The sequence below is a fragment of the Candoia aspera genome, chromosome 4 (assembly GCF_035149785.1).
Source record: "Candoia aspera isolate rCanAsp1 chromosome 4, rCanAsp1.hap2, whole genome shotgun sequence".
NCBI classification, from domain to species: domain Eukaryota; kingdom Metazoa; phylum Chordata; class Lepidosauria; order Squamata; family Boidae; genus Candoia; species Candoia aspera.
The window spans coordinates 2,055,966-2,079,612 of NC_086156.1; the positions used below are offsets into that span (position 1 = coordinate 2,055,966).

The following is a 23,647-nucleotide window of genomic DNA, read 5'->3' on the forward strand; positions in this document are numbered from 1 at the left end:
TTTTTTCCGTTAAAAAACGCCCATTGGGGAAGATGGATTTGCTTAATGACTGCAGTGATTCACTTAACGACTGCTATAAAAATGGTCATAAAATTGGGTTCAGTCATGTGGTGACTTGACTTACGACCGCAATGGCTTACGATGGAAATTCTGGTCCCAATAGTGGTTGTAAGTTGAGGACTACCTGCATATGAAGAGTTACAGAGGGAAAAAAGGAATTAAAGTAACTTGGGGGAAAGGAAAAGGTGAAGAGAAAAAAGATACAATACAATAAACAAAACTAACTAAACAAAAGTTTTAAAAAATCCAACCCCCAAAGGAAAACTATTAAAGGAAAAATATTTCCCACTGGAAAATAGACTAATCAAAACAAAACAAAAACCTTTGAAAAAATAAATAAAAAAGGAAACAAAAGTAAAAAAACAACTCTACACCTAAATTATATTCAGTTCTAAATATATACAGAAAAGGAGCTTTTAAAGAGAAAAAAAGCATCAGGCCATTAAAATCATACTGCTTTCCTCCATGTCCATTATGATGATTCAGCTTTAAACAATGAATTAAGTCTCTCGCCTCGGCCTCGACTCCAACTTTTCGCCCGCGTAGATAAAGCTGCTGATGGCCACAAAACGTGGTAATTTGTTAGCCCACAAGGTCAATCCAGTGAGACTCTGGACGTGAGAAAACTTTTCCCCGTTTTAATTGGCACCAAGCGAAGTGGGATTCCTCTTCCTCGCCAGCCCGGTTCTCTCCCCTTCGCGCCGTCTCCCCGCCACCCCAACATCCCACCGCCGTCGCGTCCAGTGGATTCCTTTTGGCCTTGTTCAAGCGGGCTGGGGGATTCTGGGAATCGGCGTCCACACAGCCTAAAGCTGCCAAGGTCGGGAAACGCGGCTCCAGTGTACCCTGACCGCCAGAACGATTCTGCAAGCGCTCTAATTTTTATTCTTATCTGAAATGGGGCGGGGTCTCTCCCTAGGGCTACACCATCTTCCAAGGAAAACCAGGAAGCTGATCAGAAGCTGCATTTCAGACTTCTGACTCTTCTTCGCAATTGACATCAGTGCTTCTGCGCCAGGAACGGGGGGCTTGCTTTGTTCAGCGGCGCTTTACGGTATTCCACACTTCCAAGGGTCTTCCCCGCCCCGCGCCCCGGTCTGCATTCATCAGCCAGGAAGCAGGGACCCTCCTGGACCCTCCGGGCGTGACTTTATCCGGGCTCCCAGCTCTAAGCTGCTGCTGCTGCTGCTGCTTCTCCGTGGCCAGGGAACTCCTCCGCGGCGGCGCCCCAGAGCGAGGAATCTGCACGTGGGAACGCGGGCCGGGCTGCGAAGACGGGAGTCGCGGCGCGGCGGCAGGCGCGCTGCTTCTGGCGCAGGCGTCCCGGGGCTGGGCTGGGCTGGGCTGGGCTGCAGCGGGGCCAGCCCGAGCCCGGCGTCCCGGCAGCGCAAAAGCCGCGCGCTCCGGCTCCGGCGGGCCGTGCGCAGCGGGCGCAGGCAGGCAAGCCGCGGGGCCGCCCCCTCCGCGTCAGGCCGGAGGGCCGCCCCCGGCCGAGACCCCGCCCGGGACGCCGAAGCGGCGGGGCGCCCCGGCCACGCGCGGACAGGGCCGCCGGGATCGCGGGCAGCATGGCCGCGGGCGGCGAGGAGGAGGTAGGCGCGGGCGCCCGCTTGCAGCAGGCCGCCCGGGGAGCGGACCTTGCAAGCCCCGCGCTTCCTTGAAGCGGCTCCGCGGGGCGGGCAGGACCTGGGGGGGATTTCGCGCCCCGCGAGTGGGTCGCGAGGCGCAATTAAGGGGCGGGGCGAAGCGGGCGCCCTCCCGGCTGCGCACCCCTGGCGGGGACCCGGCTTCTGAAATCCTGCTTGGCAATTCCGCATCTGGGGCTGCATACAGTGGGGGGCAGTGCAAGGGGCCCTGCGCGCCGGACCTCCGCGCCCAGGCTTGGAAACGAAGGATGTTCCGGTCAGATCTTTGCTACACCGGGACAGCTGGGATGGGAGGCCACTAGGAGATCCGGGGCACTGCGCCAAAGGGTTGAGCCCAATTCAAGGCGTTTTTTTAGTCTTAGCAGCTGGCAAGCGTATGGGTGGGTTGGATTTTAAGTGAGGAATTAAGAGGCATACCTTTGTTTGGGGATATGCAATATGGAATAGGCGAGCTTAGGAAGGAACAGAGGTTGTTGGGCCCGGCCTACGTGCCTAAACCCAGTGAAAGTGAGGGGGCTTAAGCTGCGATTAACTTCAGGGGCTCCGTTCCTAAATTTCCAGGCGAAATTTTGCAGTTTTGTAAGTAAATGTTTGGCTTTCAGCTGTGTTTGGCCTTGTAGGACGGAGCATCAGACTAAATAAAGCAAACTCTGGACTTGCAGCAGACTTTTCTCCCTTCCTTCCATTGCATCATCGCATGGCATTCAGTTTCCTTTTCATTTAGTTCCTTTTCTGCTGTCTTCAAAGTTGAACCCCAGAGGCGGGTGCAAAATAACTGCAGCTTTGGAAGAGAAATACTTCCTGGTTAGCACCCACTCAGGTTCATGCATCAGGTGGCAAAGCTAACTCAACAGCAGGGCTGGCTGAAAAGAATTTAAAAAGTCTAAAGTTTTAGAGGCCAGAAAACACCGGGCCCCATTTGATAAAGCTAAGCAATCGGAATGGGACCCAGTGGATTCCTTTAAGGGCCTGCAGGCTGGGGAACTCTGCGGGTTGGTCCGCCTATCTTCAGGCCTGCTGGCTGGGGAATTCTGGGAGTTGAAGTCCACACATCTTAAAGGTGTCCAGGTTGAGAAACATGGTGCCAGGAAAAAACAACAGCAATCCGCTTCCATGTTGTTGCCAGGGCAAATGATGTGGATGCGCTTGGGAGCCAAGCTGGCCTCTTAAGGCAACAGTCAGCCTCTCCTTGCACGCAAATCTTTTTTCCCTGTGTGGGCCTGACCATCCGTGCAACCCATTTTCCAAACGGCAGCAGAGTTTTCTCATGAAGACGTCGAAAACTGGAAGCTTTAAGCAAGGGGTGTCATAAAGGAAACCAAGAAAATGCACATCATTCACCCCTCCAAAAGTTAAAAAATAGAGGTCCTGTTATATTTTTCTTATTTTTTTAAGCGCCTGTTATGTATTTTGTTTAATAACGTAGGTGTCTGTGTGTGTTTTTTGTTTTTGTTTTCCTTTTTCTGTCATTATTTTAAAAAACAAACAAATGGTCCTGCCCATCACTGCCCAGTCCTTCTGGCCCTTGTCTTTTCAAAACTGCTGAATGCCACCCTTTGGCCCCAAAACTCTGCTCGGGTGAGGCTCGAGCCCTGTCTAAGAGCCGGTTCCCAGACTCCCGGTGAGGCTCGATGGCGAACCTGTTTACACTCGTTGTGATTGAAGTCCGGTCTTTATATATGTCCTCTCTTTCTTTTTCTTTCTTTCTCTCTTCTTCCTCTTTCTCTTTCTCTTTCCCTTTCTCTTTCTTCTTTCTCTTTCTGTCTCTCTTTCTCTTTCTTCTTTCTCTTTCTCTCTCTTTCTCTTTCTTTCTCTTTCTCTCTCTCTCTCTCTCTCTCTTTTCCCTTTCTTTCTTTCTCTTTCTCTTTCTCTTTCTCTTTCTCTCTTTCCCTTTCTTTCTCTTTCTCTTTCCCGGCTTGGAAGAATGGGAGAATGAGCTGAATCGTGAAATCAGCGTTTTGAGAATTACTGTCTTGGTCTTCTTGGAGCAGCCGTGCTTTGTTATCTTGTGTTTTTAAGTGTGTTTTAGTTATACGTTTCACATGATGGAAGCTGCCCAGAGTCTTTTTGAAGTTGGGCAGCCTTAACCATAAAATCAAGTAAAGAAATATTAAATGATTAAAAAAGAAAAGGAAGGAGAGAAGAAGGAAGGAAGGAAGGAAGGAAGGAAGGAAGGAAGGAAGGAAGGAAGGAAGGAAGGAAGTCTGCCCGGGGTCATAAGCCACCTCAACCCAGGTTCAGAGCTTAGTATGTGTGAATGTACCCCAAGGGCTGTAGCGCAGCAGGTGACGCTTGTGCACACGTGGCTTAAGCATGCATTTGCAGGCGAGGCACCAACCCTCTCCTCGTGCCCCCCTCCGCTGCCCACCTGCCCAAACCGGGGCATGAACGGACTTGCCAGGCTTCTGAAGCGCCCACGTTTCCGCTTCCAGGCGCTGGTCAGCTTTGAGGACGTGATCGTCTACTTCTCCCAGGACGAATGGCAGCTGCTGTCCGCGGGCCAGAAGGCGCTCTACTGGGAGACGCTGCAGGAGGCTTACAAGGCCCTTCTCCTCGTGGGTGAGCAGCTGCCTGGGGGCCGGGAAGGGCCGGGGCGGCCGGACTGCGGGGTAAAGGGAGCCAGGGTGGTCGGTCCAGTGGGGAAGGGGTGGGACGAGGGTCAGGAGGCCTGGGCCCGAGTCCCCCTCAGCCGCAGAGGCTCCTGGGAGGACTCCGGGCCAGCCCAGCCTGCCCGACAGGGCTGTTGTTTGGGGCAAAAATGGGAGGGCAGAGGGCTCTTTACACAGCCTTGACCCCCTTAAGAAAGGTGGGATAGAAATGTAACGAACGGGGCATTTAGGCCAGCGGTTGCCCATCTGGACGCCTTCCACAAGGGCCTAACTACAACACCCCTCATCCTCAGCCACTCTGCTGTTGCAGCTGGGAATGAGGGTCATGATCCCTCTGAGTCTCAGGACAGCCAGATTAAGAGCACAGAGTCCTCTGCTCGGTGATGGCTGCGTTGGCCTGATGCATCTAAGGGGTCTGCAGGGCGGGGGTGGTGGTCAGAAAAGTCAAAATGGTCGCAACTGCATCATCAAAGCTCTACCCTTTTTAACATGCGTGTGGCAATGACTGCCTCGACTTTTTTGAACCTGATCCCATTTGACCCCGTTGGACCTGGCAGTCACTCATGTCCATATCAATACAGTGCAGGTAGTCGTTGACTTACAACCACAATTGGGACCAGGATTTCTGTCACTAAGTGAAGTAGTCATTAAGTGAGTTAAGCCTGATTTTACGACCATTTTTCCCGGGGCCATTAAGTGAATCACTGTGGTTGTAAGTGAATCACATGGTCGTTAAGAGAATCCGACTTCCCCCATTGACCTTGCTTGTTGGAAGCTGGCTGGGAAGGTTGAAAATGGTGATCACATGACCCCGGGATGCTGCAACTGTCATAAATGCATGCCAGTTGCCAAGCACCTGAATTTTGATCACATGACCGCAGGGATGCTGAGACGGTCGTAAGTGCGAGGACCGATTGTAAGTCACTTTTTTCAGCACCGTTGTAACTTCGAACAGTCACTAAACAAATGGCCATAAGTCAAGGACTGTCTGTGTATAGTTAGAGTACTGCAACAGACTGAAGCTGGGGCTGCCTTTGGAGTCCACCCCAAAAGTGTGGCAGCCATTTAACTGGTGGAGGAGACCAGATTGGGGGGCGTTAATACACCGGCCTTAACCCCCCAAAAGTTGGTGGGTTTAATTCAGTGCTGGTTCTGACTCTCCCCCCCAGTCCCAATTCGGGTTGGCTCCGAGGTGATCAAAGGGAATCGCCCTGTTGGGGAAATTCGTCCTCGGAAAAGTAGATAGTGGTTTCCTAATCCAGGAAAAATGGCATTTTTCTGGAATGGAACTTTATGGAGTATTTTCCCCCAGAAGTTAGGTTGGTGCTCACCTTGGTGGCTTCCTGGACATTAGTTTGGGGGGACAGATGGAGTTTGGGGGGACAGTGAAGGCCGGAGCCCTTTGGGGGTCCATAGATTGGGGGTTCTGCTGTTGTAGATTGTGGTGAATCCTTCGTGTTGATGGTGGTTTTACGCTTTCTCTTTATTTGCAGGGCTGTTAGCCGCCAGGAGTCTGTTATTAATTAGGGTGGTGTGCAGAACCAGTAAAGTAAAATAAATAAAGTGTGAAAATATAAAAACTTCTAAAAACACTTTAAATTATGCAAGAGTTAAAAAAATATTATTTTTTTTTAAAAGAAGAGCTGCAGGAGGAAGAACAAAAATTGCACTCAAATATGCAGGCATTGGACACGTCACATTTGCTATACAGGTAGTCCTCGACTTACGACCACAATTGGGACAGGAATTTCCGTCGTAGATCATTGTGGTCATAAGTCAAGTCACCATGTGACCGGACCCAATTTTATGAGCAATTTTTATGACAGTTGTTGAGCGAATAATGGGTTGTTAAGTGAATCCAGCTTCCCCGATGGACTTTTTTGGCCGAAAACCAGAAAAAAGGTTGCAATCACATGACCGCAGGATGCTGCAGCTGGTCATAAATGTGAGCTGGTTACCAAGCACCCGAATTACAATCAAGTGACTGGGGGGGTGGTACGATGGTTGTAAGTTTTTCCAAGGCTGTCGTAAATTTGAACCATCGTGAAAGGAATGGTCGTAAGTCAAGCACTACCTGTACTTTCTGCTCAGCTCCTTAATGCCATATTTGGTCTCTGACCAACATGTCAGCTATTAAACTCAGCTGCTTGTAGGTCCTTGTTCTGCTTAAATATTATATGGTTCCCACTGGTATTGATATCTCTATGGTCTAGGGCTGGTCAGCTAGTAGATAAGTGGAGGTACAGAAATACTTTAAAATGGCATGCAGGAAGGCCAGCATGGATGCCCTTTGCTTTGGGTGACTAGAACAGTGTTTTCCAATCTTGGCAACTTTAAGAGGTGTGGACTTCAGGAATTCTGGGAGTTGAAGTGGCTAGATTGAGGTTTTAAATTTGAATATTAAGGTTTTAAATGTTTTGAATTCTTTTTTCATCTATTTATTTCTTAAACACACTTCTATTCCACCATGATCAAAGTGACTCTCAGCAGCTGACTGAGAAAAAATGCAAAAAAGCCCCACGTGCCTGGTTCAAAAATTAAAAACGTGGCAGCAGTACAGCTATATAAAGAAAGTAGAATAGAGGAAGATGGCAAAATCAAATTAAAAATATTAATAAAATGTATGTCTGTGCTCACAACATGGATGCTTGCAAACCTTGATGGCCCATGGTTTAAACCAGTGTTTCTCAATGTTGGCAGCTTTAAGCTCTGTGGACTTCAACTCCCAGAATTCCCCAGCCAGCATGGCTGACTGGGGAATTCTGGGAGTTGAAGTCCATGCATGTTAAAGTTGCCAAGGTTGGGAAACGCTGGAGCGCCGCCTCTGATCAGTGTTTCCCATCAAGGGGGACGCCCAATCACCTCGGCAGAAGTCTTCACCTGGGTTGAAAAAAACGAATGTCTGAACATCCCCAGACCCGTGAGACACCTGGATGACCCTCCTCCTGGGATTCTTCCTGCAAGTGAGTGAAAGTGCATGGGAACTGGGCGAGGGGGCAGCGTCAACAAACTTCCCTGCAGTTGTCCTTAGTTGGCAAACCCCTCGTTGCTGCCTCTCTAATGTGGGTCAATCCCGTCTTTTCCAACTTACGGCTTCTGGAACTGCTGGACTATGGCTCCCACCGTCTCAGCTGGCACACTTCAGAGTCCGGTGCGTATGGAAGACACCGTTTGGGGTCAAGGCGTTCTTTAAATGCCCTGTCTGTGCCAGCCTTGGGGCAGCCTGCTTCTGGAAGTGCTCTTTTATTGAGAATTAAGCCTTCCTCCCTTGCAGTGAAATTTAATTAAACACACGAAGAGGTGATTTAAACCCAGATAACTCCCCCCCTTCTTGCCACTCCATTCCTCTTGGAATAAAGTCTCCCCCGTGGACGTTTCCTGTATTGTTTTGGCAAAGATAATTTGCCATTGCCTTTTTTCAGGACGTTTTTGCTTCCCACTTTAGCCCACTTTAGCCCATCTCCTTGTGGTCCCCCATCCAAGGACCAACCAGCTCTGGTCCTGCTTTGCTGCTTATAAAATCGGCCGGGGTTGGCTGGGGCTTCCACCAAAGCTGGACTGGATCCTCTTTTGATCTGTCATAATTTCAAATTCCCTTTTTCCTCCAGTAGATGAAGATCTTTCCCAAATGGGCACCGAAAGCTTTCCTGAGCAGGCGGGCCCTCTGGAGGCCATCCACGTCCTCTCTAAGGAAGAGATCACCAGCTGTCGTAACGCAGAGGGGAGTCCTGAGCATTCACGTGTCTTGGCAACTGGACAAGGAAGTCTGTTCGATTCGGGAGGAGGCCCCTCGCAGGCAGAATCGGCTGGGTGTGCTTCGGGTGACGTGGGCACAGAGGACGCCCCACTGCCATGCCACCTGTGGGCTGAGCTTCCACAGATACTTACGGCACCAGAAAATTCGTCCAAGCAGGAGTTTTGTCCTCGCGGGGCGACGGTCCTACCCCAGCACGATCGTGCCATGCCTGTGGAACGCCGCCTGGAGGAAATGCGGCTTGCGCATGCCACCCGTGACGAGAATTGCAAGGATGCTCTCCAGCCGCCCTCTGCCCAAGCAGTTACGCGGTACACAGGGAGCGCGCGACACCTGCGGCTGCTGCCCCTGGAAGTCCCTGCCGAGGAGGAGAAGCTCCATTCTTGTGCTTGGTGCAAACAGAAGTTCAAATTGCAGATGAATCTGGAAGTGCATTATAGGTACTGTCGCCAGAGAGAACAGCTGCAGCCCAGGCCTGCCGGCAATCCCTTGAAACCCCAGAAGGTTCCCGGCGGGCAGGGGCCGAGCGAGCCAGGCAGCACCAGACGCTCGGCGGGTCCTCCCCTTCCCCCACGAACGCCGGCCTGGTCCCCCTCCTCTGATTGCGGCAGGGGGTTATTCCTGCAATTCAGACTCTGCCAGCCTCAGCGGAAACAGAAAGCGGGGAAACGCAGAGGCCTCTCGGACCCTGGCAGGGGCGCCACGGCCAGTCCCCGTGGCCCAGCAGTGGCATCTGTGACCAAGAAGCTGTGCCGGTGTCAGGAATGCGGGGAGAGGTTTGTGTACAAGTGGCAGCTCTGTGCCCACCTGCGAAGCCACGCAGAGAACAGGAGCTGCGGGAAAGATGGGGGCAGCCTGAGCCCCCTCCCCAAACAGGCCCGGGACCATGCTGCAGAAGAGGCCCGGGACCGTGCCAGAGGCCAAGAGGCCTGTGTCACAGCAGCCACGCTTCAGAAGACAGCTCAGGACAGGCCACTTTTCCCGTGCGGGGAATGTGGCAAGAATTTCACCAAGCACTACCTGCCCATCCATTGCGCGTTCCACGCGGGGCAGAGGTTCAAGTGCCTCTTGTGCGGGAAGGTCTTCAACTTCCGGAGTGGGGCTCTGCTGCACAAGAAGCGCCACCGAGATCAGGCGGATGACGCCACCTGCCCCGAGTGCGGGAAGAGAGCCGGAGCCAAAGACTGTCTCTGCATGATAAAAACAATCAGCATTGCTCTGAAGCCGGATTGCAGGGAAGGAAGGAAGGAGTCGGGCTGAAGAACCCAGGGAGCGGTTTGCAAAAAATGGAAAGAGAACCGCGTTCCTTTCTGGCAGTATTTCTGAGTGGGGCTGGAAGCAGGGCGCTTAGGCGCTGCGAGCGATCACTGCTACAAGTTGAAGCGATACGGGAAACGGCCTTTCAAGAGCCACGCCTGTGGTTTTCTTTATTGTTCGCTTCTCACTTGCCCTCCAGACACCAGCCAGCCTGGGATATGGTGCCCACCGGCACCAGCTTGCGGATGGATAACTCCCTCAGTGCCCGCCAGCTCTCTTGCTTCCTGCCTTCCCAGCTGGATTGTTTCATTAAGCTACAAGGAATCGGGCATGATCCAAAGCACCACTGATCTGCAGTTGTGTTCCAGAAGCCTCTGTAAGAAACCGAGAACGGGGCACGGCTGGTCCTTTGACCCCGTCTGCAGGGACACGTGGAGGAAAAAGGACGGTGTGGTGTGTAAGCCACACTGTGAGAAGCCAGAAATGTGCACATCAGGCCTCCTTTTTGTTGGCTTACGATAACTGGTTGTGTTTGTGTGGCTTTGCTTGCTGAGACCAGCCATTTTGTGAGGGTGCCCACAATGCTTTTAAGACTCCAGATGTGCACCCAAAGAAAGATGGGGGCCCCAGGTTTAGCCCCCCCAGCAATTATTTCGAAGGCACCCCAACCCTGTTTCACATGCGAATGGGCCCCTGGGGGTGGCCAATAATGTCCAGATGACATCTGCAACCACACAATAGAAGCCCAGCCCCCTTTTCACACACAAAAGGGGTGGGGCTTCAATCAGGCAGCCGTGGGTGACATCTTGACTTTTTTGCCCCACCCCCACCCAGATACCTCTTTATATTCCCCAGGAAAAGCCTACAATTTGAGGCCCTCACAATTTTGTGCCTGACTTAGGCACATAATGTATAATAATTGATAAAAGAGACATGGAAAAGGATGTTTTAGATCAGTTTCTCAAGTTACCAAACAGTTACTCAGGGCTGATTCCAGAACAGTGTTCTCAGATGTTGTTAATTGTTAAATAAAAGTACTGTTGAAGGTTTCCACTTCTCTGAATTCTGGGAATGCTAGCGTTTGCTGTCCCAAGGACCTTCCTTAATTCTCATTTTTTTTCCAACCATGAGAGGTAGAAATGCCCTAGAATCCTAGAGTGGGTGGGAGTCCTTGAGACCATCTAGTCTAACCCCCTGGTCAGAACACAGCATCCTTGCCTGGGGGCTGTGCAGCCTCTACACGACCCTTGGTGTGTTTGCAGGCTGAGCCAAGCACGAGATCTCACCATGCAATGGATATCTGGGGAGACGGCATTCTCGCTTTTCATTCCAGGTACGTTGTGTATCGTGTGCGGCCTTAAAAACAGTGGCCCCCTGGGGTTTTTACTTCCCCTGGTCCTCAGCGCAGCTAGAGTTACATCCTGCCAGTCCATGCATTGCTTAATTGTGGTTTATTGAACATTCGGCTGTGCTGTTGCCCCAAACCAAGTCAGAGTATGGCTTCTATCTTTATTCACATTAGACAGGCTCCTGTGAGGGCTGCATTCTGTCTTCGGAGTCACAAGGGATTTTGTGAGTCCATTCCTGCGTGGTGTTGATTGGCATGGGTTTTGTAGTATTTCAGATTTGTTACGAGAATCTTATCGCAGGAGTCTGGGGGCACAGAATAGGCCGCCCGGTGCCCAGAGGCGCCCACATGTTCTGCAGTCCTGTCCTTAGTGCCTTTTTACAATGTCTTTCAGTGCAAAATATGAATTAGGAAGCTGGCTTGCTGAAAAGCCAGCCCCACCGTTATTCCCAGCAATGCCTTTGCACCCTGTAAATGGTCCCCCACCCCCCGGGAACTCTTCACAGCAACCATTTTGTGAGTGTGCCCACCCCATTCTGTTCAGTGCCTCCAGGCCAAAAAGCTTGCTAACCTCCAATACGGATGATCCTCTTCTGGCTCCGGGAAGACCTGGATTTGCCTTTTTGCAAGTCAGCTGTTTAAAGACACCCGGCGATTGCTGCTTAGGGCGGGCCAGGTGTGTGCGCGCGCGTCTCTAACAGCCGCCATTGCGCTCAAGGCTGCCCTCTTGAGAGTTTTGACCACGCGGCAGAAACCCCAACAGGGGCTTCCTTAATTATCTGAGAGGGCCCAACATTTTTCTACCCCCACCTCCCAGCCCAGCCCCTGCAGTTGGCATCTCTATTTGCTTCCCTCGTTGAAATTTACTCTCACTTGGACTTTGGATGGTGATGTGCCGGCCAACCACATCCCTGAAAAAACCGACCCACAGATGGAGGGCAGCTAGGCTTGCTTACACGCGCAGCAGTCCAGGGAGTTCCTTTCCTACAGCGTAGGTCGCAATTCATCCTCAGCACCAGGGCAGTCCAAAGCTAGGGGAGAGAGGCTGGCTCGGATAGCTGAAATTGCAAAGTTTTGCCCATTGGCATTTTGCTGGGCACTGGACCTTACAGGCCGTTTCTCCCAAGCTGGCACTTTCCAGATGTGCTAGGACTACAACTTCATTCCCAACCAGCACAAGTAATACAGTCTATACCACTGTTTCTCAACCTTGGCCACTTTAAGATGTGTGGACTTCAACTCCCAGAATTCCCCAGCCAGCTTTGCTGGCTGGGGAATTCTGGGAGTTGAAGTCCACACATCTTAAAGTGGCCAAGGTTGAGAAACATTGCTCTGTACTATGATCCTTGTTTCCAGCTTCACAAGAAGACATTCCTTAAGTCCAAGGCAGGAGGGAAAGGATAGCACCCATTGGTGAAACGGTCTTGGGATCCATTTTTGACCAACACAAGGCCTGATATCTTGGGAGCAACCCAGGGCCCGTGATCCACACAAACTTGATTTTGCTGCACATGGAGGAGTGTAAAACGGGCAGCAACACTGCATAGGTTCTGTTCACACATTTTAACCTGTTTAGCGCAATGCTGGACCCCAATAAACGACCCCAAATACACATTCGCGCAACGATCTGGTTCGCCCTACCCAGAAAGACAATAGCTGGGGGCTGCCAAATAGCACACCAGGATCCACCCTATTTTCATCGTAACATGGTTGTGTGAACCTGCCCAGTGGTGGTGGAAGATTGCCTCCTGCATCATGTTTTTTGTTTTTGCACACAGCTTTTCCCAGTCCCCAGCTCAATTTGGTACAACACCCAGAATTCCCGGTAGCTGGGGATTATGGAACTTGGAATCGGACACTTTGGAAGCACTGGCTCAAAGAAGAAGATTCCTAGCAGGTGAGTCTGCGGGCACCCTTGTTTTTGCACCGCTGGGTGGTTCACGATGCTAAGCCTGGGTGGAGGCAAATATTTAAATGTACCGGCTGCCCAACTCCAGTAGACTGGACGGACTTGTGTGAGTTGCACACATTATGTAACACATTCAAAATGTTTTGGGTCACTTGCATTATGACACATGGGATTAAAGGCTGGAAAAGCACTTAGAGGCCATCTAGCCCAACCCCTGCTCAATGCAAGATCCGCTGGAGCATCTTTGACAGATGACCGTCCAGCCTGTTTAAGGTCATTAGATTTCACGTGGCAGTCTGTTCCACAGGAGGTTCCTCCCAGTTTTTTTTCAAACTTGGCCACTTTTACAATGTGTGGACTTCAACTCCCAGAATTCCCCAGCCAGCATGAATTCTGGGAGTTGAAGTCCACACGTCGTAAAAGTGGCCAAGTTTGAAAAACACTGGTGCAGTGCTATGTTGAATGGCTGGCCTTGGACCGTGCAACAGTAAAAAGCACAGGAACCAGGGATGCCTGCAAGGTATGGTCAAAAAAATCAAGATGGCAGCCACGAGGTGCAAACCAAAACTCTGGTTTTCATACACCTCATTTTTTTTTACCACCCCAAGGGGAATGTTAAAGTTTGGAGAAATGTGCTCAGGGATTCTAAGCACACTCATCTCCGCAACACGCAGCCGTGGGTTTCTGCTCTCCCAAGCAGCGTGGTATCATTCACACGACACCACGGCATGCACAGCTTCACTGGAATTGTGAAACTGAGTTCAGTTCTTTCTGTGCTCCAGGAAAGGAGATATGTGGAATTTTTCTTGTCCAGAGACGACCCCCAAGGATGTTTCTCAGCTAAACCAAACTCCACGCAGGAAGGTTTTGTTGGTGTGTTTTTTTCCTTGTAAAAAAAAAAAGTTTATGAATACACTTTTATGTATATATGCATATTAGTCCCTTAAATGAGTTGCAGGAAACTCAAAAACAGCAACTAAGAATTGGTAATCCCCCAACACAGAGAACAGCAAATCTATTCAGATTAACATGTTTTGCACTTGCACACATGCCCACGCATGCCCACCCATCTCTCCCTCAGCCTCTGTTTTATATGACTGGGATGTTCAAGGTGTGCTCTTAACCATAAAGCCAGCTGACTCCCGAAGGGCCGCTGTGTCTTGCCATCACGTGCTTGGCGTTTCGCTGGGTGCCCAAAACATGTAACACCGAGGAACCATCTCCTAAATAAATCAGCGTGGTTTGGGGACAGCACTTTTCCAGCCCACAGCACTTTTCTGCCTTTATGCACGACGCAAGTTCATTTGCACACGAACCCTACATTCAACCTCTGATTCACCCCATGTTATCAAGAAGGTTCCAGGCATTCACACCCCCTTTTCCAATGCACCAGAGCAGCCTTTTCTTAGACCTGTGCAAGGAAACGAAACGTTCGCACCTTCCAAGCTCCCTGGATCCTCCCCGGAGGAAACGCTGGGCACACAACGCGTCCGTCCCGGGCTTTGCAAACACCCGTCGGCCCTAACTGTTGGCCATGAACAACTTTCTGTGTCTTGACGTGGAGCCCCGGGGACGCCCCCTGCCCCGCCGGGGGATGCCGTGCAGGCTTCGGGGCCCGGTGCCCCTCTCCCCCCGGCCATCGCCGAGCAAAGACGGTCCCGGGGGGCACCCTTCGGTTTTGATCGGGTAGAAGAGTGGGCCAGGCTCGGGGGATGGCTTGGGAGGTGGGGCCTCGGGTTTCAGAGGCGGGCCGGCCGCTGCTGGGGTGGCTGGCTCGGCGCTGGTTTGGGACGCGCGCTCCTGCCGGGAAGCCGCGCGCTCCCGGCGCAGGCACTGCAGCTCATCACGGATGTCGGTGAGGACGCCCAGCAGCCGAAGCTGGAGCTCCCGGTCCCGGGCCCTCTCGTCCCGCTGCTGCGCCCGCTCCTCCTGCCACATGGCCAACTCCTGGTGGTAGAGCTGGTCCCACTGGTCTTCCATCTCCATTAAGCGATGGAGGTTAGTTCCCCAAAGCTCCCGGCTGCTCTCCCGCGGGCGGGAGCCCCCGCTTCCCCGTGGCAAGGGCTGGGGAGGGGGCGGCACGTCTGCCTGGGGCGATGCCGACGACGGCCGGGGCTCCTCGGCGAGGGCCCCCACGGGCAGCGGGGATCTGGACGGGGGCCGCTGTTCCTCCCGCTGCTGCTGCTTCTCCCAGGCCGGACCCATCAGCCCCCACGGCAGGGAGCCCGGCTCGGCGTTGGGGGCGGCCACCTCTTCCTCCTCTGGCTGGGGGGCGTTCAGCCCCCTGCCCAGGACGGGGAGGTCGGCACCCCCGTCGTGACCCCACTCAGAGCGACCACCCCCCTGGCTAAGGGCATCCTCCGACCCCTGAGAATTGCACCGGTGGAGGAGCACGGCCTGCCGGCCGGAGAGCTTCAACTCATCCTCCTCGGCCAACAGCGCTGGATCGAGGCCGGCCTCCCCGTCCCCTTCCGGGCCTTCCCGATCTTCCTCTTCGGATGTGTAGGAAACCAGGGAGTCGTTTCTCAGCGGGGGAGAGAGGGTGGACGTTTCGGGAGTCCGAAGATCCGGTCCAGAGTCGGCTGGGAGGAGAAGAAGAGAAGAGAAGAGAAGAGAGGAGAAGAGAACTGAAGAAGGTTAATGGCAGCGGAGGAGTAACAACAGTCTGGAATACGTTGAGCTACACTAGGTGCGTTTAAAACAGGGTTTCTCAACCTTGGCAACTTGAAGACATGTGGACTTCAACTCCCAGAATTCCCCAGCCAGCAAGTGTGGGCTTCAACTCCCAGAATTCCCCAGCCAGCAAGTGTGGGCTTCAACTCCCAGAATTCCCCAGCCAGCAAGTGTGGGCTTCAACTCCCAGAATGAATTCTGGGAGCAGTAGTCCAATGCACCGGCAGGAGAGCAAATGGGAGATTTCTCAGGCAGGCTAACTTTTCCCTACCTGATTGCAGGACATCCACTGCTCCCTTCCCAGCTGGGAAGCATGGAAGGTGATGTCCACCTCCCAGAAGCCCCACAGGTGTCCACCTGGGGGAAGGAGATCATGTGCAACAGGATGACAGTGTGAATGCTGCAATTATGTAACTGTAAAACCGTATGCAGGGTCATCTGATGTCCAGGACACCTGTGGGGCTTCCGGGAGGTGGACATCACCTTCCATGCTTCCCAGCTGGGAAGGGAGCAGTGGATGTCCTGCAATCAGGTAGGGAAAAGTTAGCCTGCCCGAGAAATCCCCCATTTGGATTTCCCAGGCAGGATTGGAGGCCTCTGTGCCAGAGTGAGTGGGGGAGTCGGTGCCAAGAGAGGGGGACTTGGTCAAAGTGCAGACTCTACACAAAGCAGAGGGTTGGACTAGATGACCTGGCCGAGCCGGGGGACGTTCTAGCGAGCGGCCAGCCGCCTTGAAAGACCTACCGGAGCTGCTCTGCCCTTCGCCTCTACTGTAGTCGCCCATCAGCGAAGGGTCGGGACTCCGGACTCCAAGGCGCGGCCCCGCGGCCCCATCCATGTCGGGCAGTGCGGAGGTCTGCCCGTTGGTGTCGATGTAAATACCGGGGTGGCTGGCTCCTGGCTGCATGGGCCCGAATGTCTGCTTGGAGGCTCCGGGGAAGAAAATCTCTGCAAAACAAGAGAGTCCCGTCTGCGTGATTTTCAGGGTGAGTGGGGAAGGCCCACGTCTGGGTGCTGCATGCCAGCCGCAGTCTGCTCACCTCTCCGAACAGCTGCCGCGCAGAGCAGCCAGATACTCATCACCGCTTTTTTTGCAACAAAAACATTTTTTTTTCTTTTTCCCATGAAATCTTCTAACCCACCTGGAAGTTGGAGCAGCTTGCAACAAGCCAAACACCGGGGAAGGGAGGGAGGGAGGAGAAAGATTCAGGGAGAAAGAAGGGAAGGAGGGAGGGGAGAGGAAGGAAAGGGGAAACAGGAAATTTCCTTCCTTCCTTCCTTCCTTCCTTCCTTCCTTCCTTCCTTCCTTCCTTCCTTCCTTCCTTCCCTCCCTCCCTCCCTCCCTCCCTCCTCTCATTCCTTCTCTCCCTCCCTCCCTCCCTCCCTCTCTCCTTCCTTCCTTCCTCTTCTGTAATCTTAGCCAAATCCACCCTGCATCCACCCTGCATCCACTACACCCCACAGTGGAAAGGTCCCATTTCCAATGCACGTTGGCCCTGAAGGAGCACGCTCAGACCTTTCATTCTTTCACTTTTTCATAGGTGTCCGACCCAGCTAAAATCAGGAAAATGACCTTTTTTTCCCTTCTGAATTCAACCAGGGAGTAGCAGAGTTTCCACCCTTACAGCTCTCTTCCTAATCTGGCCTAGCAATTTCCCCTTCATTGAATGTGCCCAAGCAGTTGACCCTGGATGGTCATCTCCTGGGGATGCTCCAGCTTGGGTCCCTGCGAGAGCGGGGGATGGACTAGATGGCCTCGGTGCTCCCTTTTGACTCTAGGATGCTGACAGCAGTTTGACAGCGGCACCTCTGGTCCAAGAGGATGGTGGCCATCATGGTGCAGTGGAAGCTTCCTGTTTTTTACGAGCATCACGTTGAAAGCCTCTAAAGTGGCACATCGCAAAACAGGTGCAGCTTCGGCCTCACTGTCACGGCTGCCATTCTGACTTTTTGGGCGTGCCCTGCAGCCTCCCTGGAGCTGCAGAAAGAGAAAGCGGCGAGCCCTGTCCCGAAGGTCATTCGATCCCCCTTTCGAGGTCCGCGTGGGCGGCCCCTCCGCCCCGGTCCTCCCCACTCACCGGGATCCAAGACAATTTCCGGTTCCGAATCATGGGTGGGCTGCAGGAAGGTGGATGCCACCATCTTCTCCAGCGGCGTCAGCCGGGGCTTGTGGGGGGGGCCCGCCCGGTGGACGGCGGGGGGCTTCTTGGCGGTGATCTTCTTCTTGACGTCCAGCCTCAGGTCCCGCCATTTGTGCTTGAGGTCGTCAATGGAGCGCTCCGTGTAGCCCAGGAAGTTGACCCGGCTTTGGATCTGGGTCCACAGCTGCTTTCGGCGCACGGGGTGGGCCCGGAAGGACTCGGACCCGTACAGGGCCCCGAAATGCCGGACTACGTTCCAGACCAGGGTCTCTGTCTCATCGTTGGAAAAGTTGGCCTTGCGCTTCCGGCCGGTGGCGCCGGGGAGGGAGGGTGCTGCCGAGGTGGACGGGGACGGCTCAAGCTGGACTCCCCATCGGTCTCTCTCCGCAGCCGAGGAAAACATGGAGTCCCGGGGCCGGCGGGGGGGAGGGGGCCGGCGAAAAGTCAGCTGGGGGAAAGGGGGTGGGTGGGACAGGCCCGTGCCAGCCCCGGCCCGTAAGACACCAGGGCCCTTCGGGAGAGGCTGACTGGTGGCCGGTTATGGTTCTGGCCCAAAGTCGTGCGGTCTCATCTCGAGGGCATCTGTCGAGAGAAGGCGGAAAAAGGGGGAAAGGCAGAGGAATCTCAGTTGGAAACTTTCCAAAATTTTGGGCAACGATTAAAAAAAAAATCCATTGGGTTATCCCACCAGAAAAACCCTTCCCCGGGAAAGATTATTGCAGGGTTCAGCCGAGAGTTGATCCCGGCCTGCCAGCAGGGGAGGTCTTTGCATGGCCTTCCCCACCTTCAAACACACTCCTCTCTTGCCCGGAGAGGGGGACAGACCCCCCCCCCCGATGGGTTACAGCTACCGGGAGAAGGTTGAGGCTAGGCATCAGGAGGAGTTTCCAGACCAAATGAGTGGCTAGCCTGTGGAACAGACAGCTACACGAAGCCGTCAGCTCTCCTTCACGGAAGCAGCGTGGTCATCTGTCAGAGGCTCCTGTGGATCCTGCTCTGAGCAAGAGGTCAGCCTAGATGACCTCTAGGGCTCCTTCTAACTAGACTTCTCATGATTCTGGGGACCTTAATGCAACTGAACAGTCTCTGCCTGGGGATGCCTTCCTTGGCTACTGGTGGCCAGCAGGTTAAGCCTTTCCTTCTAAGGGTAAAATCTATACAGGGAGTCCTCGACTTACGACCATTCAGTTAACAACTGTTCATTCACAACAATGCTGAAAAAGTGACTTGCGACTGGTCTTCATATGACGGTCACAGCGTCCCTGCAGTCATGTGATCAAAATTCAGGCGCTTGGCAACTGGTATGCATTTACAACAGTTTCAGCATCCCGGGGTCACGTGATCGCCATTTGCAACCTTCCCAGGGGGCTTCCAACAAGCAGCGTCAATGAGGGAAGCTGGATTCGCCTAATGGCTGCAGCAAAAAAAGGTCATAACATTGGGTGTGACTCATTTAATGGCTGCATTGCTTAGCAATGGAAGTTCCGGTCCCAACTGTGGTTGTTAAGTCGAGGACTGCCTGCTATTAGTAGTGTTTCTCAACCTTGGCAGCTTTAAAATGTTTGGACTTCAACTCCCAGAACTCCCCAGCCAGCATGTTTTAAGATATGTGGACTTTAACTCCCAGAATTCCTCAGCCAGTATGCTGGCTGAGGAATTCTGGGAGTTGAAGTCCACACATCTTCAAGTGGCCAAGTTGGAAAAACAGGTATTAGGAGATGATTCCTTGGAGCATTGGAGTTTTTTTCCAAACCATTAAACGATTTTAATTCTGCTTGGCTTCAGGTTGCACATTAAAGACTGCCCTCACCAAAGCTTGCCTTTTAATTAAATCTGTTAGCCGGAAAAGTATTTTCACAAACCCTTCTGGGGCTCTTTGCACGTGTAACGATTGAGGCCCGAAGAAAGAGAATGAGAAATCTAAACCCAACCCTGGGGAAGAGAATTTTCCATGCCAACCCTCGGGCTGGGGACCCAGAGCCCCCACGACCCTCCCACGACCACGACGCGCCCCTGGGGATTCCGGATTGCAAAGTCCGGGCGGGCACGCAATGTCCGGATAAAGGGGTGGTCTTCAGGGGCCCCGACCCGCTCCCCTTTTCTCCCCTCCCTCCTTCTAGCACGCGCCGAAGATTAGCCCCGCGGTTCCCCGCCCTTTGTCTCGGCCGGCCGGAGGGACCTTTTCGGACGGAAAGAATTCGGCCTCCCGTCGCTCGCGCAGCGCTGGCCCGCGGGAGGCAGCATTGCGGGCGCACGCCTGGGGCTACACGTGAGAACGCTCCGGATCCGTTTCCGGTCTGGCCTGCCGGCGGTGCTAGCCGAGGCCTCGGCCCGCGCGGGGCGCCGGTTTCCGGCGTCGCCTCTTTGCGAAGAAGCGCGGAGAAGGACCGGCCCGGCGTGCGCCCGCGCGAGCGCCCGAGCAACCGGGTGGGGTCACCGGGGCTCCGTGCGGGGCCCCTCGGCGCTGCCGGCGGGCGCGACGCGTCCCCACCCCGCCTCGCGCGCGCCTTCCTCCGATCCAAAGCGCCCCCGGCCCCCCGAAGGACAAAGGCCGGGAGGGGCCGTTCGCAACGCGCGCCGCGACCTCCCCGGGCGAGGGCTGCGGCGCCCCGACCCCAGCCGAGCGCGCCCGCCGCGCCCAGCGCCGCCGCTCCTTCGCGCCGCCCGCGCAGCCCCCGGCGCAGCCGCCCCGCTCGGCCCGGCTTGCAGCGGCGCCGGCCGGCCGGCCGGCCAGCCGCGGGGGCGGGCGGAAGGGCGCGGGCGGCGGGGCTGCTCGGCCGCCGAGCCGGAGCGCAGCCGCCGAGGAGCCGGGCGGCGCCCGCGTGCGCCCTTACCCGCTGCGCTCCGGAGCCCCGCTCGGCCGGAGGGGAGTCCCGCGCGCGCTGGCGCGGCGGCGGCGGCTGAATGGCTCCGGATCCCGCCCGCCGGACGCGCGCCGAGGAAGAGGAGGCCCCAGCGGCTGCCCTCCCCTCGCCCCTTGCCGCTGCCCTCTGCTGGAGCCTGCGGGGCTGGCGGCTGCGCGCCTCTGCCCGCCTCTGCGGGCGCGCCTGGCACAGACCGAGGCTGCCCGGCGGGGGCATCGCCGGCCAGCGGGGCCGGCCCCTTCCGACGGCTCCGTCCCCGGGCGCCGCGGCCGGCCGGGATACCTGGGCGGACTTTCCTCGCCCGCTGCCTGGCTTGGGGGGGCTGTCAGGATTGTTGTTGTTGTTTATTCGCTTAGTCGCTTCCGACTCTTCGTGACTTCGTGGACCAGCCCACGCCAGAGCTTCCTGTCGGTCGTCGCCACCCCCAGCTCCCCCAGGGACGAGTCCGTCCCCTCTAGAATATCATCCATCCCCCTTGCCCTTGGTCGGCCCCTCTTCCTTTTGCCCTCCACTCTCCCCAGCATCAGCATCTTCTCCAGGGTGCTGTCAGGATGCCAGGGCGAAATATGCGGCGCCCGGCAAGAAGGGGATCTCCGCGGCATCTCTCGCCCGAGCCCGGTGCCCTGCAGGGGGGGGACCCGACGCCTTTGGCCGGCTCCAAAGAGGCTCTTCGCTGCGCCCAGCGAGCCGCGGCCGGGGAGGGGGAGGGGAGGGGAGAAGAGAAGAGGGAAGGAGCAGAAGAGGAAGGAAGGAAGGGAAAGGAAGTAAGAGGAAGAGAGGGAGAGGAAGGAAGGAAGGAGCGAGCCGAGCCGAGCCGAGCCCCTCCGTGCTCGGGTTCATTTAATTTGGAAAGAGCGATTCTGTATCTCCGTTTCTGGGAGTTGAAGTCCACGCGCCTTAAAGTTGCCGAGGTTGAGAAGCGCAGCCCTAGAAGGTGAAGCAGGAAATCCCTTGTTTCAGTTGGGCCTTCCTTTGAACTGACAGCGAGCCGCCTCTCTCAAAGCTGCCCACGAGGCCCACTTGCAGGGTTATTAACGTTGCCGGCTCCGCTTGGCAATTCAGAACGGCTCTTGTCGCGGGGGTGGTGATGGTGGCGTGTGGTAGTGATAAACGCCAGAATCCTGCGGAACTCCCTGCCTAGAGAAATCCACGTAGTTGCTTTTTTATCCTTTGTGCCCCTGTCTGGAAATCTCGTGACATAAACAATAAGTACTTCTGCAAAAATATGAGCAGGATGGATCCCACTCCCATAAACAAAACGGTGGCACATAACACTTCCCCTCCCACTTTTCCCACAGCAACCCTGTGAGGTGGCTTTGGGCTGAGAGGGAGGGACTGGCCCAGTATAACGGCTTTCCTAAACCCTGCCCTCTGCTTCCAACCGAGGCCAGACAAACAATATACTAAGAAAATAATAATAATAATAATAATAATAATAATAATAATAATAATAATAATAATAATAATAATGGATATGGATATGCATGCTTCATTACCAATAATTCTGCTGCTGCATGCGAAATTGCACAGTTTGGAGGAATGCGCACAGGAGCACCAGCTGGCCATTTTCTTCCCCCATGCTTTGCTACTGTTTTGGAAAAGCACCCCCTACCCTTCCTGGGGGGCTAAAAGGCCACATTTTCCAGCATTACAACCACCCAACAGGCTGCAAATTCTTCTTCTCTGGCCGGATCCTCCCCGTCCCACTGAAACGGACTCCCAGCTCCTCGCCCGTAAGCCCAGTTTACAGTCTTCAGTTTCTATCCGGCGCAAGCAGCTTTGGCAAAACCAATCCGGCCCTCGCCCAAACCGGCTCTGATTTCGAGTCGGAGGCATTCGAAAGGGCAGTTCCCGTTTCAAAGATGGCCGCTGCCGGATCAGCAGGAGACCAACTCTGCAGAATCCCAAAAGGTGCCCACAGTTTCTTAAGCCAGTGCGGCCATTTTTAATAAGGGCAAAAGTACCTACAGTGCAGTAGTTTCCTCTTGCAACGGATCGCTAAGGTGTTGGCGGGGTGGCTTGCCCCCTTCCCGTCTCTAATTTCCTCACAACCATTTTGCAGGCTGGAAGGCACTTCCTAGCACTGGCAGAAAATCTCGACCTGCAAAAATGTGGGCGCGTGCAAAATATTCATTTTTGCCAAACGCAAATTTGCGCTGGAGAGTTTCTGCTCCAAGAGGATCCAGATCAGCCGGGGAATTCTGGGAGCCGAAGTCCACACGTCATAAAGTAGCCAAGATTGAGAAACACTGATTCAGATGGATGTGGCCGAGGCTGAAATGACACGACGAGGCTCTTAATCCCAGGGACTAGCGGTTTAAGAAAAGTGGTGTATAAATTGGTGTTTATAGGCTTCCTTTAATCACCTTTAAACCTTGTAAGTTCCCTTCCTAAGTTTTCTTAAAATGCATAAGCTTTCGTGAGCCGCAGCTCTCCGAGGTGCATATCTTTTAAGACAATGTGTTAGTCGGAAAAGGCGCTATCAGAGTCCTTCTGGTTTATGGTCTCCGACACGTCTTTCCTCTTGCAAAAATAGGAGCAGGAAGGAGTATGAGGTCTGTTCCCGGCCTTGAGTTATTTATAAAGATGATAAAGGCGGGATAGAAAATTAAACAAACACACGTGTACAAACTTTTTAAACCACGTCGGAGTAATTACAGGAGCCGCCTCCAGAGGGCAGCCCACGCTCACCCGAGGACCGGCGCCTCTCCGGAGACGTCGATCAACGACAGGCCGCCCAGTGCTGCCAATCGCCCACTTGTTCAGCCCGCCGCTGGATGGCAGCGGAGAGCTAAATGCGCCGCTTTGCTGCCATCTCGAGGTCGTCAGAATATTGCAGATCTGGAGGCCTTCGCCCCCTCCCGAAAATTCTTCTTTTATGCCCCGCCCCTAAGGCTGGGTTCTCGTTCTTATGCCTCCTCTTGCTCAGCTGTGCTGAGCTAGGGACGGAGGCTGTAACCATACTTCTTTTTCTAACTTTTCTAAGTCTTTCTTTCTATGGACTTTTTCCTGAAAGCAGAAAAGACAGAACTGATGATGGTTGGATCTGGGGATTGAAAGGGGTCAGGGAGGGAGGAGAAAAAGAAAGATGGCAATTACAGTACTCGATAGAAAGGAGGGTTCTTTAAAATGTAAAATTCAGTGCTTTCTCTTTTTTTCACTTTTTCTCTTTTTCCTTTCTATCTTTTCTTCCTTTTCACAGTTTTCATTGTTTATACTTTTACTTTATTGTCAAATTTTAATAAAAAATATTAAAAATTAAAAAGGAAACTGGAGGACTGTAAGTTCTAGTCCTCGTTTAAGCAGGGCAGCCAGCTGGATGACTTTGGGCCAGTTTCTCTCTCTCTCTCTCTCTCAACCTCAACCCATCCCACCTCACAGGGTGG

The 23,647-nt window shown here is 53.9% G+C and overlaps 2 protein-coding genes across 2 annotated transcripts; one reads left to right on the forward strand and one right to left on the reverse strand.

Annotated features, from left to right (window-relative positions):
- Positions 1-4,090: 4,090 nt before the first annotated feature.
- Positions 4,091-10,360, forward strand: LOC134496126 (zinc finger protein 34-like). Its single transcript, XM_063301882.1, has 3 exons — positions 4,091-4,265; positions 7,162-7,278; positions 7,924-10,360. The coding sequence occupies exons 1-3, from the start codon at positions 4,091-4,093 to the stop codon at positions 9,327-9,329; spliced, it is 1,698 nt and encodes a 565-aa protein (XP_063157952.1). The 3' UTR covers positions 9,330-10,360.
- A 3,089-nt stretch (positions 10,361-13,449) lies between these two features.
- LOC134497553 (uncharacterized) lies at positions 13,450-21,921 on the reverse strand. The gene is made up of 4 exons (XM_063303257.1): positions 21,809-21,921; positions 17,335-17,979; positions 16,001-16,204; positions 13,450-15,165 (listed from the first exon to the last, which is right to left on the reverse strand). The coding sequence occupies exons 2-4, from the start codon at positions 17,798-17,800 to the stop codon at positions 14,105-14,107; spliced, it is 1,731 nt and encodes a 576-aa protein (XP_063159327.1). The 5' UTR covers positions 17,801-17,979; positions 21,809-21,921; the 3' UTR covers positions 13,450-14,104.
- Positions 21,922-23,647: the final 1,726 nt, after the last annotated feature.